Below are 16,651 nucleotides of genomic sequence, written 5' to 3' on the forward strand. Positions count from 1 at the left end.
AAACCTGATTTCATTCTTTAATGAGATTACATGCTTGGTTGCAAAGAAAACTATATAGATGTAATATATCTTGATTTGCATATGGCATTTGACTTAGTACTGCCCAACACTCAGAATAAAACATTAGCACTGTACAACAGGAATAAAATGCATATTAAATAGCTTAAGAATTGTCTAACTGCTGGGCTTCAAAATACAGTAGCTGCAAATCAGGAATCATCATTGAATCGGGGTGTTTCTAGTGAGATTCCACAGGGATCTGTATGAGGCCTGATGCTATTCAGTTTTTTCATCAGTCAACCTGAAACCAACATAAAATCACTGGTGATAAAAGCTGTAGATGATACCAAGATGGGTGGAGTGATAAATAATGATGAGGACAGGGGCAGTCATATAGAGTGATCTGGATTGCTTGGTAAGATGGGCCCATTCAAACAAAATGCATTTTATGATGGCCAAATGCAAAGTTACACATCTGGTCTCCAGGAATGCAGTCCTTGCCTACAGAATGGGGGACTGCATCTCAGAAAGCAGTCCCAAAAGGATTTAGGGGGTAATAATGCACAAGAAATTCAACATGAGCTCCTTCCCAATATGATGGTAAACAGGGTTAATGTGATTCTTAGATATGTAAAACAGAGAAGTTGGTGAGTAGGAGAATAGAGCTGAATTTACCTCTGCATATGACATTGGTAAGACCAGCACTAGAATACTATATGCCCTTTTTGTGTTCATAGTTTAAAACAGATGTTGAAAAAATCAGAGAGGGTTCAGAAAAGAGCCACAGATTATTTGATAACTAGATAAAATGCCTGATAGTGAAGTAAAAAAATAATGTTTCACTTCCCAAAAAGAAGATTGAGAGGTGATTTGAGTGCAAGGTTGTCACGGCAGTTCTCTACTCTGGCATTATGAATGCAGAAGGTGGAGGACCAGTTAGCAGAATAAAAAAATGCAAAATCTGTGTCTGTGATTCCCAGAGACAAATTTATTCAATCTCAGTCCCCCTGAGATCCAACAAAAAGACAAGACTGGTTCCGGGCTGCCACCACCCAAGCAATTAAAAGAAAATATAAAATAAAAATCCTTTTCAAGGGAAGAGATCTCTCAGGAATCTCCTCCTTAAGGTAAAGCTCTCCCCTCTGCCTCCAACCTCCATTTTGCTTGGAGTTGGGAAAACAAATTGAGGGAATCCACAGAGAACAATGGACTCCACCTTGTAACTAGGCACTTAATCTTAAGGACACAACAATCAACCAATACCGGTTAATCAAAATAAAAAGAAAACTCTTTTATTATCAAAACAAAACTACTGTTGCAAGCATAGTAAATTGACTAGGTGGTAAGTAGCCACAATTGACATAGACTCAGGGAAAGTCAATTGGGCTGTAATCCTTAGTTACAAAAGAGAAAAACCATTAGCCAGCTCAGACAATTTCCAAACCCCCAAACAAGGAAAACAATAAACCCTGATGGACTATCTAAACGTTTCTCTACCTACATAATTCAAGAAGTCCATTCTTGGAAAGAGAAGGTATCTCTCATCTCCCTCAATACCTGGGAGAAACTACTCTGCCATCAGACAAAGAAGAGAAAGAGAGAAAAAGCCCTCTGTCCAGGTTTGAAATTCCTATGTGCATTTTTATTGGCTGACTGCCTGACATCTCCCCCCTCGGCTGACAGCTTTGCTGGGGACCTGCGTTAACTCCTTAGTCACTGGGTGCAGGTCAGCACTCCTTCTGTTCATGACAAATGTATAAGTACATTCTTGAGGGAAAAATGCTGGTTCCTAAAGGCCTCTAATCTAGCAGAGAAAAGCATACAAGGAGCAATGCTGAAGCTAGACAAATTGAAAGGAGAAAAAGGCAGAGATTTTTAACAGTGAAGCTGATGAAATGTTTCACTTTTTCAGTTTGAGATGAGTTTGTTTCAAAATTTCCTTTAATTTTATTGTTTTTAAATATTATAAATGGATGAACTTGAATATACTTAATTGAAACAAAAGATTTTGTTTGAGCTGAAACAAAACTTGATTTGACTCTTTGATTCACGTAAAATTTGAAAAGTTTTCAAATGTAAAATAGAAAAATAATTTTGAAATTTCCAACAAGCTGAAATCTGTCTAAACTACATTCCTCTTTTGAAAGAGGAATGTAAATGAGGCTGATCAAAAATTCAAATGAAGCATGTATTTACAAATCTTGTGCTTCATTTGCATAATCGCGTGAGAGCACTTTTTCAAAAAAGGGTTTCAAAAAAGAAACCTCAGTCTATTTGGGGTTCTTTCAGGGGAAAAAAACCCCTTTTTCGAAAGAACCCATACGCATCATTTTTTTAGGAGTACGGGTTCTTTCAAAAAAGAAGGTTTTCCTGCTAAAGATGCATACCTATCTCATGTGGATCAGCGGCTGCATTTTGTGTACAATGTGTGTACACAAACATATGGGAGTGTATAATCTGACCCTGATTTTTGTGGTCAGTAGTTTGCTTGCCTTTAACTTATTCTGCTCATCTTTGTCATTCTTTTGCATCCCTCCGTACTAATCATCTTGTTTAGTACTAACATTCATTTGCACCAAGATGAGAAATGACTTGAGATACCATCTTGCTGTTTGGTTAAATGAGAGCTGAGGTATGTAAGCAGGGGATAGGATGGGAGCTCTACAGTAGCATCATGGAGGTATAGATGGGGAAGTGAGTGGGAAAAGAGTAATGCAGAAGAAACAGAGAGGTGGGGAGGGTTGGGTGGAGTGGTGAGTACTGGATTTGAAGCATGGCCTCATGAACATGGGTCAAGTGCAGTCTATTGTAATAGGAGACTGGAAGGGACAGGTTAGCCAAAAGCAGTATGCTTGGAATTAGAGGGAGATGAGAGAGTGAGCAGAAGGTCATTAGAGCCATGGCAGGACATAAGAAGAGGAACTTGGATACAGGAATAGTTTAAGTGTGGCACACCCACTTTCAGGGTGTGTGAGAGGTGCTAAAGGTCGTGTGAGGGTGTGAGACAGGACAGGCCGAAGGCTGTAATGGAAGTGGTTGGGCTGCTCTGACTTTCTGGTCTGGCAACTGCCTGACATTAAAGGGTTGCAGTGCCGAAAGGAGTATTGCCCTAAGGCTACTGATTTATAGCAAGAGTTGGTTAGAGGCCACTAATTGCACTATATGCTTCCATGATGTTCTGTCCTAAACCAAGTCTGGCGTGTTATAGGGTAGGATCATTCAGAGATGCTCATCTGCATGGTGTGAAACTGCTTTTCAGTGTTGACAGTGAGGGGCCATGTTCAATCCTATACATCAGATATTGACTCCAACATATTATATATCCTCAGCTTGTCTCTCTATGAAGATGTTTAGTTTGAAAAAAAGCAAGCTTGATGAGTTACCTCATGTCCAGCTATGCGTTTAGGTGAAGTAAGTGACACACTCAGCTGGATGGTCACCAGCTCAGATGCTAGACCCCACAATGTGTTTGAAATTGCTATCCGGAAGAATATTGATTTTACCCGCAGTTTATTGACTGACTTTTGCCATTGAGCTTTCCAAGTCTTCAACTAGCCACCACTAGCTTGTCCATTAATTTGAAAACTAGAACTGAGCCATCATCAAAATTGATGTTTGTGAGATTCTTGTTAAGGTGGGCAAAATGCGGCCCGCAGGCCAGATCCGGCCAGTGGAGGCAGTGGGGAGCCCAAGGCAGGCTCCCCATTTGCCCCACAGCCCCACACACCATGCAGGGCTCCGTTTCTGTTTTAAAAGGGAAGTTTCAGGAGGCACCCTGCCCCCCAGCACAATCCCATTGGCTGGCGTCTGGCCAGAAACCAGCCAATGGGAGCTGCTTGTTGGAATAAAAGGCAGCCAAGAAGAACCACACCCCCTCTCCTCAGCTCAGTGAAGCACATGGCCAGGCAAGTAGGCAGGCTGGCTGACTGAGAAATGTTTTAAGCTCTGCAAGCCTTAGCTGTGCAGGCAGGCAGGCTAGTTTGGCAGCTGGCAGGTAAGTCTATTGGCCACAGCCTGCTTCTGGCACCACCGCCCTTTCCTGCCCCAACATACTCAAACCCTCTGTCCCCTCTAACTCCCAGTCCCCCTCCCTGATCTGGCACCCCAGTCTCTTACCTCAGATCACAAAACCCTCCTACCCTAGGTCACATCCCAAACCCCTGAACTCCAGTCCCCTGCCCTAGGTCACAACTGTCTCCTTCACCCAAACTCCCTCCCAGACTCCAGTCTCCCTCCTGCACCCCAATCCCTTCCCCCAAGCTCCCTACAGCATCCAACCTCCATCCCAGACCCCACATTTTCTCAATTAATATCATGGAAGAATGCGGCCCTCGACCACCTTCCAAAATCTTGGAGTGGCCCCCCCATCAAAAATTATTGCCCACCCCCAATGTAGACCAAAAATACATTTATTTGGGGTCTGATCAAGTACATAGTGTAGAACAGCATTGAAGAGTTCTGGGCAGCAACACATCCTTGTTGAACATCGAACCGAATTCAGAAGTTGATTCTTTTTCCATTCACAAGAATGCAGCTTGGGGAGTCATGATGTACAAGATGAAACATTCTGTGTAGGCCTGCAAGTTTCAAGATTGCCCAAAGTGGTTCTCTGTCCACACAGTGAAATGCAGCCTTGATGTCCATAAATGTGAATGGGGAATGTGAATCAGCACCTGAACCTTCATGCCTTCTCAATAAGCTCGCACATTGTGAAGATTTTCTCTTGGTCCTCAAGATATCAGCATGCTGGGCCAACAAAACCAAAGCAGAAAAACTTCCTCTTGGACCGATGGAGTAATGTCACAATCGTTACAGCAATCTTGTTTGCTGCCTTTACATTTCCAAAACAGTCAAATAATGCCTTTTTGCCAGTTGGATGGACTCTCCCCATAATATCGAACTGGATCTATAGCCACAAAAGAATAGCTGATTCAACACATTTTAACAATTTGTTATGTAAAATGAATCTATCAACTTGCTGGAGCCTTCTTCAGAGCTGAGTACTGTTCTTTTCTGAGCACTTGCAAATCCTAGGCCTTTTAATATTAATAATGTTGAGTCTGTGTTATGTTTCTTGTCAGGAGTTTTCATTCGGGGTGTTATCACTTTTCAAAGTGCATGGCACCCTGTGTTCCTGTTTTTCTTTACTGGCAGGGCTGATGCTTTTGTTATTACAGATCCCTCCATGAGGTTGGTCATGACTATTTTATGGAAGGAATGCCCCTCTCCCCTCCTGCCTGTGGCTTTCCACTTAGAGTATAATGATCCCTTTCTGTCTTAATATTCATGAATCCCTGGAGTAAGTTCAGTGGCGTTATGAAAGATGAATTTGGTACAGGCTGTTTTAAAATGTGAATTCTCAACTTAGATGTGTAAAAAATAAATAAAGAAAAATTGTTTGTACACTGCTCTTTTCAGTGCTCACTTGTTCTGGTGCATTTCTCCATGTTGAATTTTTTTCTTGACTGATAGTTTTTCATAAACTGATGTAGAACACATCTTTGTATCCATTCTTGCTATTGTATTATACAAAAATGAATCTGAATATAAATAACAGTTGATGTCAACAAGTGACATAGTTGGAGTTCAGATTGTTTTAACAACACTTGCAATCTGCTAGTGCAGGGGTTCCCAAACTTTTTGACATGGGAACCAATAAATCCATTCACGAGCTTTTGGAGGACTGGTAACATTCATTTGCATATTCATTAAGCAAATGATGAATATGCAAATACATTGTTTCTTGTCCTCCCAAAGCTCCCAGTGCTAGCTTTAGCAAAGCTTTTGATATGGTCACCCACAATATTCTTCCCAGCACGTTAAGGGAATATGGATTGGATAAATGGACTGTAAGATAGATAGAAAGCTGGCTAGACCAGGATTTCCCAAACTTTTTACTTTAGTTGGAACCCGTTTTTTTTTTCAGTACTGTTTTTTGCAGCCCAAAAATATAAACACATATAAAAAAAAGAATAAAAAATGAATAAATTTTCACTGTTTCACCCAGCTGCATCCTCTGCCCAGCCCAGCCCAGGGCTTGGGGGCTCTGGAGCCACATGGGCACTCCGGGAGGCAGGAGCAGGAACAGATTGGGGTAGGGTGTCTGGCTAGGAGGGAGGGTGCAAGGAGGGGACTTGGTTAGGAGTTGGACCTCCCTGGTCTGGCACCCTCTGGACCTGACTGGTCCCAGATGAGGGGTTTTTTGGACCAGAGAAGGTCATTTCAGGGCTCCTGGTTCCCCCCCTCACAACTAGGCTTCTTTGCACCTCCCTCCTCTGCAACCCAACTGAGCTTCCCACCCCCGCTGGTTCCCTGCACTTCCCCCAAAACCATCCCCCACAATCCAAGGGAGTGCAGCACCAGTTCCCTGCAGCCCCTCACAGCCCAGCTGAACTGCCTTTCTGTTCCCTATGCCTTCCCCATCTACCTCAGCCCAATTGAGCCCCACACTGGTTCCCTACATGTCTCCCCCACAGCACAGCTTGTTTCCCTGCACCTCCTCACAAGCCCAGCAGAACTGCTGAGCCCAGCTCTGATTTCTTGCCCCTCTCCCTCTCCCTTGAGTCTAGCCCCAGGTTCCCAGCATCTCCCTCCTCCTGCAGCCAACTGAGCTCTGAAGCGCTCCTCTTCCCCGCAGCCCAATCCAGCCCAGCTCAGCACCCCACACCTTCCCATTCCCGCAGCCCAGCACCCTGCACCTCTTCACTCTTGCAGCCCAGCTGAGCTCCATTTCCCTACACCTCCCCCCAAACTGCGCAGACGTGCTGAGCCCAGCGCTGTTTACCTGCCCCTCTCTCCCTCCCTCCCCTTGAGTCCAGCGCCGGGTTCCCGGCATCTCCCTCCTCCTGCAGCCCAGGTGAGCCCAGCGCCTCACACCTCCCCCCTGCAGTCTAGCCTGGCGCCCCCCTAGCATGGTGCCCGGGGGTAACTGCCCCCCCCCTCCCCCCGCTCCGCCTCTGCTGGGAGCCCGGAACATCCGGCTGCATCCTCCACCTAGCCCGGCCCAGGGTTTGGGGAACCCAGTGCTGCACGGGTACTCTGGGAGCCCAGAACACCCTGGTAGCCATGCTGAGGCCCGGTATTTTTTTCCCACGGACCAGTACTGGGCCGTGGCCCATAGTTGGGGAAACACTGTGCAAGTGTTTACACAAATAGCAGGTGATGTGTGTTATGACTAAGTGTTTCTGATTGTTTTTTAGTCAGTAATGATTTATCTTAAAGGAGAAACTTACTCTTGATTGGTGTCCTTGGTCAATATTCTTCTCCATTATAATGGGAACCGTGCACCAGTTTTCTACCTATCTGTCTTCTTCCTCCCACCCAGAGCTGGTTGCATTGCAGTGGGTTATGAAATGGTTCCTGCAGATGCACACAGGGTGTTTTGTGTGAATATATGTTTAAATATAAACTAGTTCTTATGATACTTATTGGAGTCTTCAGGAGTGACAGATGCTATATCAATATAATATCATTATAGTTCATTAGGAATAATCTTGATGAGCTTTCAGTGTAACAATTTTTTACTCAAGTATACACGTGTGTTTGTATGAATGTTTGTGTTTGCTTGCTTGCTTGCTCCCATGCTCAAACAAGGCATTTAATTCTAAATCTTCCTCCTCTTGTGAAAGATATGGCTTATGTATTAATCTGTCCCCTGAACTTTCATATTTCCCCATATACACCCCTCCAAAATATTGCGCTCACACATTTAACCTTCAAACCTACTTCTTTTAAAAGGATCTTAAATTTGTTAGCTGTGCAAGTATCTTTCTCCTTGTTAGTGTAAATACTGTGTAAATGATGCTCGGTACTCTGATAAATATCTTGATTTACCTCATAAAATGGCTAGACTGTTGCCCATATTGCACTGTACCCAAGAAAGCCCGGCCTTTGGTCTTATCATGCTTTGTGGCCCTAGGTATGGTATGTTACAGACAGTTCTGGGAAAAACCCCACCACTGTCCAGGCTGAAACCATGGCTACCTTAAGAACATCAGAGATTTGTTGCCTTGATGTGATCTGAACAACTTGCACAATGCTTGAAATGTGGCCGTTAACACAAGGGAGTCCCTTCCTCTAGCATCTTCCCAATTGTCATCCTTCTCAAAGTGGCCTCTTAAGAGTCATGTCATTAGTCTTTCTCCATTGTTTTAGCTGAGCTGAGCTCCCCACCATAACTGGCTGCCATTGACTTGCCTCATTTTAAGCCAAGAGCTGCAGCCAACAGTAGCAGCTCAGTGGGCCTCTCTTTTAGTATTGATCCAACAGCAAAGGACCTGTATAAAGTTTTCAGGCAGTCAGTGAAATCTGAAACTAATTCTTTGCCTTTCCTCCCCCCTCTGGGAGGCAGACAAACAACTTTGCAGCCATATACTCTTAGATTCAGAATGCATTTGAAATGGCTAACAGCTGCTAGTTTCATCCAGGGTGACAAATCACTATAGGAGGGACAACTCTCTTTGCCTTTTACGTGCAGAAGCACCTTCCTCTGCTTCTTGCCTAACTGCACTACCTTTTCAGTCAGATTACTCGACCTTTGTTCAGACCCAGCATATGCTTTTCAACCTTTTTCAGTGGTGAGACTGGATACTTCCATATGCAACAAAAAAAGAGGACTGGATATGAAAAGCAAAGAGCTGGTCAGGAAAAAAATATCTGGTTATCACTGTCATCTCTGTCCTGTCTTTTATTTATAATGTAAGCTGCTCTAGCTGGGCATAACCTTCTTGTTACCTGAGAAGCTTAGGGTATGTCTATACTCAGTAAAAGATCCTTGGCATAGTACAACTTGTTCAGGTCAGCTGACTTGAACTTGAAGATCTCAGGTACCTGGACTATAAAATAGCAGTGTAGATGTCTGCACTTGGGCTGGTGTTGGGGCTCTGAGACTCTACAAGAGAGGGGGTGCTCAGAGCCTGGCCTCCAGTCCAAGCCCAAATGTCTATGCTGTTATATATCCACAGTACAACCCTGAGTCTGCTGATGCACACACTGGGTACATCTACACAGCAGTGCTATTTCAGGATACTTTCAGTATCCCAAAATAGCTATTCTGAATCTTTTGAGCAAGTCCGTTATTTAGAAATATAACAGGCTCACTATTCTGACGTCTCTGTAAATCTCATTCCACAAGGAGTAAGGGACATTTCGGAATAGTGGTTGATTTTGAAATTTGATGCTGTGTAGACAGAGCCAAATTACAAAATAAGTTATTTCAAAATTAACTCGAAATAAGCTATACAATTTGTGTAGCTCAAATTGCATAATTCATTTCGAGCTTAGGGTGCAGTGTAGATGCATCCTCTGAGATTCGGTGCTGTGGCTTTTATTACAGCAAAGACGTAACTTTAGTGTCTACACAGACAGCTCCCTTATTTTTAAGGTCTTTTCTAAGCAACGCTCAAGCAGTGAGTTTTATTTGCCTCCTCAGGCAGCAGAGGAGGAATTAAGGGTGTGTCTAGACTACATCCCTTTTTCGGTAAAGGGATGTAAATTAGGCACATCGATATTGCAAATGAAGCCGGGATTTAAATATCCCGTGCTTCATTTGCATAATGGTAGCTTTTTTTCGAAACAGGGCTTTTTTGAAAGAAAATGGCAGTTTAGATGGGAATCTTTCAAAAATAAAACCCTTTTTTGAAAGATCCTGTCCTCCTCAAAAAATGAGTGATTTAATAAAAGTGAAAACATTCATAACCTCTGGCTATTGCTCTTACTGGCAGACAAGGGGTGCATAGATTACATGCTATGTAAAGAAAAACTCCACATTGCCTAAAAACACAAAAATCTACAGGAAAGTCAAACACATTCCCATACAACATTGCATTTCTTTTTTCTTAATAAATGGTGTAACTCTGAATGCTAAAGACAACTAAGATTACATTCAACAGAAGTAAAAATAAATACATAAGATCTAAGAGGATATAGTACTAACAATTCCTCTTTCAATTCCACTGAATACAAATCACTCACAATTTATTCATTTCTTATTCTACTCTACATAAGGTACATGCAACAGCTGCTTGTGATTGTAAAATAAATACAAAATTGTTGCATGAGCTACCTGACATCAGCTGGTGGAAAGGAATCTGAAATCTGTTTGAACACGCTGGCTGTGTCTACACTGGCCCCTTCTTCGGAAGAGGCATGCTAATTTCTAACTTTGGAATAGGGAAATGCGCGGGGGATTTAAATATCTCCCACGGGATTTAAATAAACATGGCCGCTGCTTTTTTTCCGGCTTGGGGAAAAGCCGGAAAAGAGCGTCCAGACTGGCGCGATCCTCCGGAATAAAGCCCTATTCCAGAGGATCTCCTATTCCTGAAGTAGGAATAAGAGATCCTCCGGAATAGGGCTTTATTCCGGAGGATCGTTCCAGTCTGGACGCTCTTTTCCGGCTTTTCCCCAAGCTGGAAAAAAAGCGGCGGCCATGTTTATTTAAATCCCACGGGGGATATTTAAATCCCCCGCGCATTTCCCTATTCCAAAGTTAGAAATTAGCATGCCTCTTCCGAAGAAGGGGCCAATGTAGACGTAGCCACTGGGAATGGGAACCAGAGCTAAACATATTTTTCTTTTGGGTACTGGAATGAGTAATCTCTGGTAAAACTAAAACTTCATGCTCTGGAAAAATAACCTTCCCATTTTGTGTCAGCCTAAATATCTCTTTTTGAGCCAGTGGCATAAACAACATGTATAAATGTCTGACTATCTTTTTCTGTGTCTCCAAAGATGTTACAGTTTTTCTATAAAAAGGGGAGGCAGGGACAGAATTTCAAAGTGGCGTGTAAAATATTTTAGCTACTGGAGGAGATGACTTCTTATTGCCAAAAGTTTTTGGCATTCTAATTCAAGTGCTTTAGAAACACACATCCCATTCATTTTGGAGTTTGTGCACCTAAGTCTCTTATGTTTTTGAAAATTCTACCCCAGAATTAATTATCCCCAGCAAGGACATGTAACTGTGTGGAGGAGAAAACATCTCTGTCTCCGCTGTTTTTGTCTTTAGTACTATAAAATTTCTCCTTCCACTTGTCAGTGGACTGGTGTAACTTATCTTCTGAAACATCAGGTTTCTTATCCCTTCATTAAGTTGGTGAGGTCCATTCCATGATTGAGTTAGGAAAGTCAAATCACGTAAGGATTGAGGGTCCCAAGAGGATGTACATTTAGATGGCACATGATTCTTTCATTTGGGGAAGCATATTCAAGCTCTGGAAGCTCTATAGAAAGTGGGACCAGCAGTGGCTGGACCATGGCTCTGGCCCCCTCAAGGCCACACCCTCACTCAACCTCAGCTGCTGGGGCCCTGCCCCATCCACAGATTGCTCCTCTCCACCACAAGAAGCTGAGCAGGAGAGGGGCTTTAAGTCAGAGCTCAGGCAGGGTCACAGTCCAGATGCCAGTGGCCCCCTATCCTTCTAGAGAGCTTCTGGTGACAGCACTCCAAAGGTGATGGGCCAGCACACCTCCAAAGGGAGATGAGCCAAGGCCACATACAGCAAATTTTTCCCTTGCAGGGCCACCCTTTTGAGTGGAGGCTGTCTCTTTTATGCATCACTGAGAGGTGTAAAGGACCAGACTTTCTCACTGGAGGGAGAGAATTGATTTAGAAGTAATCCAGTAATGCCTAGTTGGATCTATTCAGATCATGGGAATTCTCCTGTTGCCCTAACTATTACCTTTCAGGGAGATAGATTACCTACACCAACAGGAGAACCCTCCTGTTTGCACAGGTAATGTCTTCACTGAAGTGCTACAGCAACGTAGGTGCACCTCTGCAGCATTTTAGGTGTAGGCAAGCCTGTTCTTTCTTTTATATTTCTTAGGCATGCTTAAATGCAACTGTAAGATAGTCAGTGTTTTCACTAAACAGGGAGAGGGAATAAAGCTTCAGACATTAATCTCTTAAGGCCTTTTCTTTGGGACTTTGCCCACACAACAATTGCAACACAAAAAGAAATCAATTGAAAAATACTGACCTGTAATTCCCAGAGGGTTTCCCAGCTCTAACCAGAGGAGGGGAGAAGACAAAATTTTCTTCTTATTTCTTCTTTGATTCAGTTTCCCCTTCCTTTTATACTTTGCCTTGAGCAGGCATCTGACAGTCCATGCCTTGACAGGCATCTGACTGCTTTTACCTTGTCACAGCAGTCCAGGCCTAGTACCATAAATATTGAATAACAAACCTAACTATAGAGGAGACCCTTTCTTTTCCTGTTAATGTATAAGCCATCTAGGGTATTGGATATAGGATCCAGGATATATGAGTTCTGGGTTCTAGTCCTAGCTCTTTCATTGGCCAGTTGGGTTGCTCTCCCATGATTCAGTGGGACTCTCCTAACCAAGCCTGTGAGATAGCTATGAAATTGTTCCATGAAAACTACTTTATCTCAGGCTACATCTAGACTACATGCCTCTAGCGACAGAGGCATGTAGATGAGGCTACCAGGCATAGGAAAATGAAGTGGCGATTCATTTAAATTTACATGACTGCCGCGCTGAGCCGATCAGCTATTTGTCGGCTCAGCGCGGTAGTCTGGGCGCGCGGGTGTCGACATCAAAGGCATTTGTCGACCACCCAGGTAAACCTCATCCCAGGAGGCATACCTGGGTGGTTGACAAATGCCTTTGATGTTAACACCTGGGCATCCAGACTACAGCGCTGAGCCGACAAACAGCTGATCGGCTCAGCGCGGCAGCCATGTAAATTTAAATGAAGCGGCGATGATTTAAATCGCCACTTTATTTTCCTATGCCTGGTAGCCTCATCTACATGCCTCTGTCGCCAGAGGCATGTAGTCTAAAGTGATCAAAGTGGCCCTTTGCTCTTATAATGTGACCCCTTTGTGTGCCCCATAGTTCACCATCACTGGATTTGTTCTCCGATTTTTAAAAATAATGATCCTATTAACCTAGTCCATAGTAGTCACTGACCCTCATCACCAACCACTGCACAGTCTACAGTTTCTAGCCCAGAACTGTAATAACAGATCAAAGAACAGTGCATTGGCAAAACTGCATTACACAGTGTCTACTGACAGTCTCTTTGGTTAGAACAAGTTTATACAGTAAATGGTAAAGTCTTCCTTTCATTTAATCAAATTTACAAGTAACTTTTAAAAAAATAGGTACAATTATTTTTATTTGTATTATCCTATTGCTTAGAAGCCCTGCACATGAACTAAATCTTTCAACCATCCTTTTTCTTTCATCAGGATAGTTCCTGGATTAGTGGATGTGATTATCTTACTCAGCTCAAACGTGTTGTTGCTGTAACTGAAAGGACTATTATCGTCTGGGATTATAAATCACAAGGCAGCTCCCAGGTATTGTTTTGAGTAATGCAAATATTAAAGAAAACTTAACTCACTAGGGAATCCTCTCTGCTCACATCATACAGCCCTGTTGCAATTGTCTAGTAGGCTAAATTCTCTTGAGTGACAATAAGTTTCTGCAGAAGATTTGGTAAATAAAATAAAATAAAATGTCCTTCCTTCTGGGAAAAGTGGAGTGTTTGAGGCTTTGGGACTAGCATACAGTCTTTAAAAGAAGTTTAAGGAAGACTTATGTTGGAGTAGCTTGGTAGTGTGATGGATCTCCTAAGCAAGGACTACAACTCTTATCAGCCTCTCCACTGCCCATCCCCTTCCTCATGATCTGTAGTGAGTCCATATCTAACTCTACCTGACCTGCTAGCTGCAGCCCTATAACCGATGTACAAGAAATACATTATATACATTATAATGCCAGGGGAGAACAAGAAACAGAAGGGAAACAGCAGCAGTGATTGCCAGCAAAAGAAAGGAACAACAAAAATTGCACACAGACGGAATAGCAACAAAAGTTGCAAACGGAAGAAAAAATAAAGGCTGCAGGATTTCATTGATATACGATTCATCAGTGCCCCCAGAGACCTTAAGCTTTGACAAATCTTCACAATAGACAGACTTAAAGCAGTATTTTGCAAGATTTTTTAATTGCAACAAAGCTCTATAGGAGACTGGAGAAGTTCTGGGATCTTTTATTTATGCTATGGGGAGGCAGGAAGATACATCCTTTGACTTTCCAGAAGATAGTCACAAAGGGTTCTGGCTATATTTGATGGACATTTTATACCCCAGAGAAATGTGGCTTATGAAGAAACATTGTTTTTACCAGATAATCAAAAAACTAACGGGCTGTGTTGAATGTTTTATAAATGTTCTGGATCCATTGGCTGAAAACTGTCATCTGGCAGCTGCAAAGCATGAAACTGGTCAAACAGCAGAACGAAAGGCACAAGCAACTTGTAAAACCTAAAACTCCCAGCCTAAGAGGGCCAAATTCTAGTCACACTTTAGAGCCTTTCGGTCTGCTTGCATAAGATGTGGAAAAATTCATAACCAAACAGTTATGTGATTCACTGGAGGTATAACATGTAAGAAATGCATAAAATACGTTCATTTTCCAGTTTGCCTCATCAAAGCAATAAAGGAATTGACTCGTATAGTGGACAACTGAGAGCCATTTTTTTCTGAATCTAGCATGTGTGATGACACAGAGCCAGTTTGGATAGTGAAATTGAATATTTATGGAAAGCTTATAGATTTTAAAATTGATTCAGGAAGAAACATCACAGTCATCTCAGAAGGGACTTATGGTCACCTTCAACATCTCCTAGAGCTGAAGTCATCTGACATCTATCAGGGGCGGTCTAGACTGCTTGGTCATGCCATGAGGGTAGGAGCCTGGAGTCTATGATCTCTCGAGGTCCCTTCCAGTTCTAGTGTTCTATGATTCTATGACACAACTCTGACTAGCTCTGGAGATATTGTGAACTGTGGACAAGTTCATGACAGACACAGCTTGCAAAGACAAAAGCTTAACATTCAGTGTGTGTGTGATAAATGGATCACACATCAATAGCTTTCATTATTATTCATAAAAACTGTAACTCCATTTGTGTTCATTAACAGTTCTCCCATGTTGGAAAGTCTATAGTTATTATGAACAATATTTTGATATATGGTTCTTTGCTGGAAGAACACAATAACAATGTCAACAAAGTTCTAACCTAATTAATCAGTCTAGATTGAAACTAAATAAGGAAAATTGTGTTTATTGCCTATCCCACATCAAATTTTTGACAGACAATAAACAAAGATTAATTCAACCCTAGCTCTGAGAAAGTAAAATAAGTTCAAAAAATATATGCACCAACTAAGGTATCAGAACTCAGATATGTACTGATGATGTAAGTTACCTTGGTCAGTATCTACAAAACTTCTCTGTGATCGCGTACAGTTACAGAAGACCTCTTGGGGGTGCTTCCTGGTATGCTGACAAAGCCACTGACACTAGCTTTCTTGCTCTCTGGGGCTTCTCACTACCCTGTCCTGCTGGGCCAGCTCAGCTAGCTGGTCTCCCCCAGCCAAGGCACAGAGCTGAGATCACATCCCCCTGCCCCCCCAAGAAGCAGTACAGACACTGAAACTCTTCAGGTCCAAGGAAAATGTAGTTCTGGGCCTAGCTTCCAAGGAAACCACTCCCTAAATGGAATCAGAACCCCAAATGAATGATTTAGCTATGCCCCCTTTAACAATGAAAGGGGGAATGTACACACTAATTGCTCCCTCAGGTAACAGTTATTTACACTGGGCTTGATAGTAAATAAAAGTGATTTTATTACATACAAGCAGTAGGATTTAAGAGGTTGTCAGTGGAAAAAAGGCAGAGCAAAGTAGATTTCAAATTTAAAGTAACAGAAAATGCTTAGCTAATTCTAACACTAAAACCTCAGTACAAACTTAGTACAAACTCACCCTAAAATTGTTCTTATTCCAGCTATGCCTCCAAACCAGGGAAGTTCCTCTCCCTGGGGGCTCTTTCTTGGGAGTGCTATGCCAGCCAAAGATAAAGAAACTGCTAGCTTCCCACTGTTTTATAGAGTCCACCTTTGGGCAGAAATTCTGTCTACATTCCACCCTTACATGGAAAAATCACAGCTGGTCAGTCCTTACCAGTTGGGGGTCACGTGACTTCCTAGGACCAACTGCTGCTGAGACTTAAAGGACAAAAGGGGCTATTTACATATGATTGCCCAGACATTGAGGCTCCTCAGCATTGGGAACACTATTTGTGGCTTTTATCTGCATATTTAAAACCATAAACCATTCCATACTCCATATCTCTAACTTTACTTAAAGAGTGATACATACACCATAATAAAATATACAGACCCAATGGATTTAACATTAAGATTCATATGTTACATGAGGTAATTTTTCCAAAGTGTCTTTGAGTTATGCATATTTGTGTGCATAAGTCCATTTCATAATCACACTCTCTATAGTGACAAAACCACTGAATGAATTATTAATGTCCTACATATCTTGAGTGTGGGTGCCAAATCAAGAAATTGCCTTTAAAAAGGTAAAAGAAAATTTCCCAAAAGTATCAGTTCTCAAGCTATGATGTGAAGAAACCCACAATAGTCTGTGTGGATGCAAGTAGTTCTGTTCTAAGCTGTATATTGTTTCAACAAGATGGCTCTGAGTTGCCTTTTGGTCTCTCACACTCACAGAAGGTAGTCATGACAAATACATATTCTATTGAATATAAAAGGAAGTGAGGCAATGAAGCCAATGAACAATAGAATCTGGAGGATCCA

At 42.4% G+C, this 16,651-nt stretch overlaps 1 protein-coding gene across 8 annotated transcripts in view; it reads left to right on the forward strand.

Moving 5' to 3' along the window:
• Nucleotides 1-16,651, forward strand: part of WDR64 (WD repeat domain 64) — a 118,163-nt gene that overhangs the window by 18,496 nt on the left and 83,016 nt on the right. For all 8 annotated transcript variants that reach the window (XR_003088175.3, XR_003088174.3, XR_003088176.3 and 5 more), the window contains exon 6: nt 13,218-13,328. Coding sequence is in view for 5 of the 8 variants with exons in the window: in XM_025181852.3 (XP_025037637.3) it covers nt 13,218-13,328 (111 nt within the window). In the remaining 3 variants the exon portion in view is untranslated. The remainder of the gene's footprint in view (nt 1-13,217; nt 13,329-16,651) is intronic.

Source organism: Pelodiscus sinensis, chromosome 3 (genome assembly GCF_052426305.1).
Source record: "Pelodiscus sinensis isolate ZL-2025 chromosome 3, ASM5242630v1, whole genome shotgun sequence".
Taxonomy (NCBI): Eukaryota; Metazoa; Chordata; order Testudines; family Trionychidae; genus Pelodiscus; species Pelodiscus sinensis.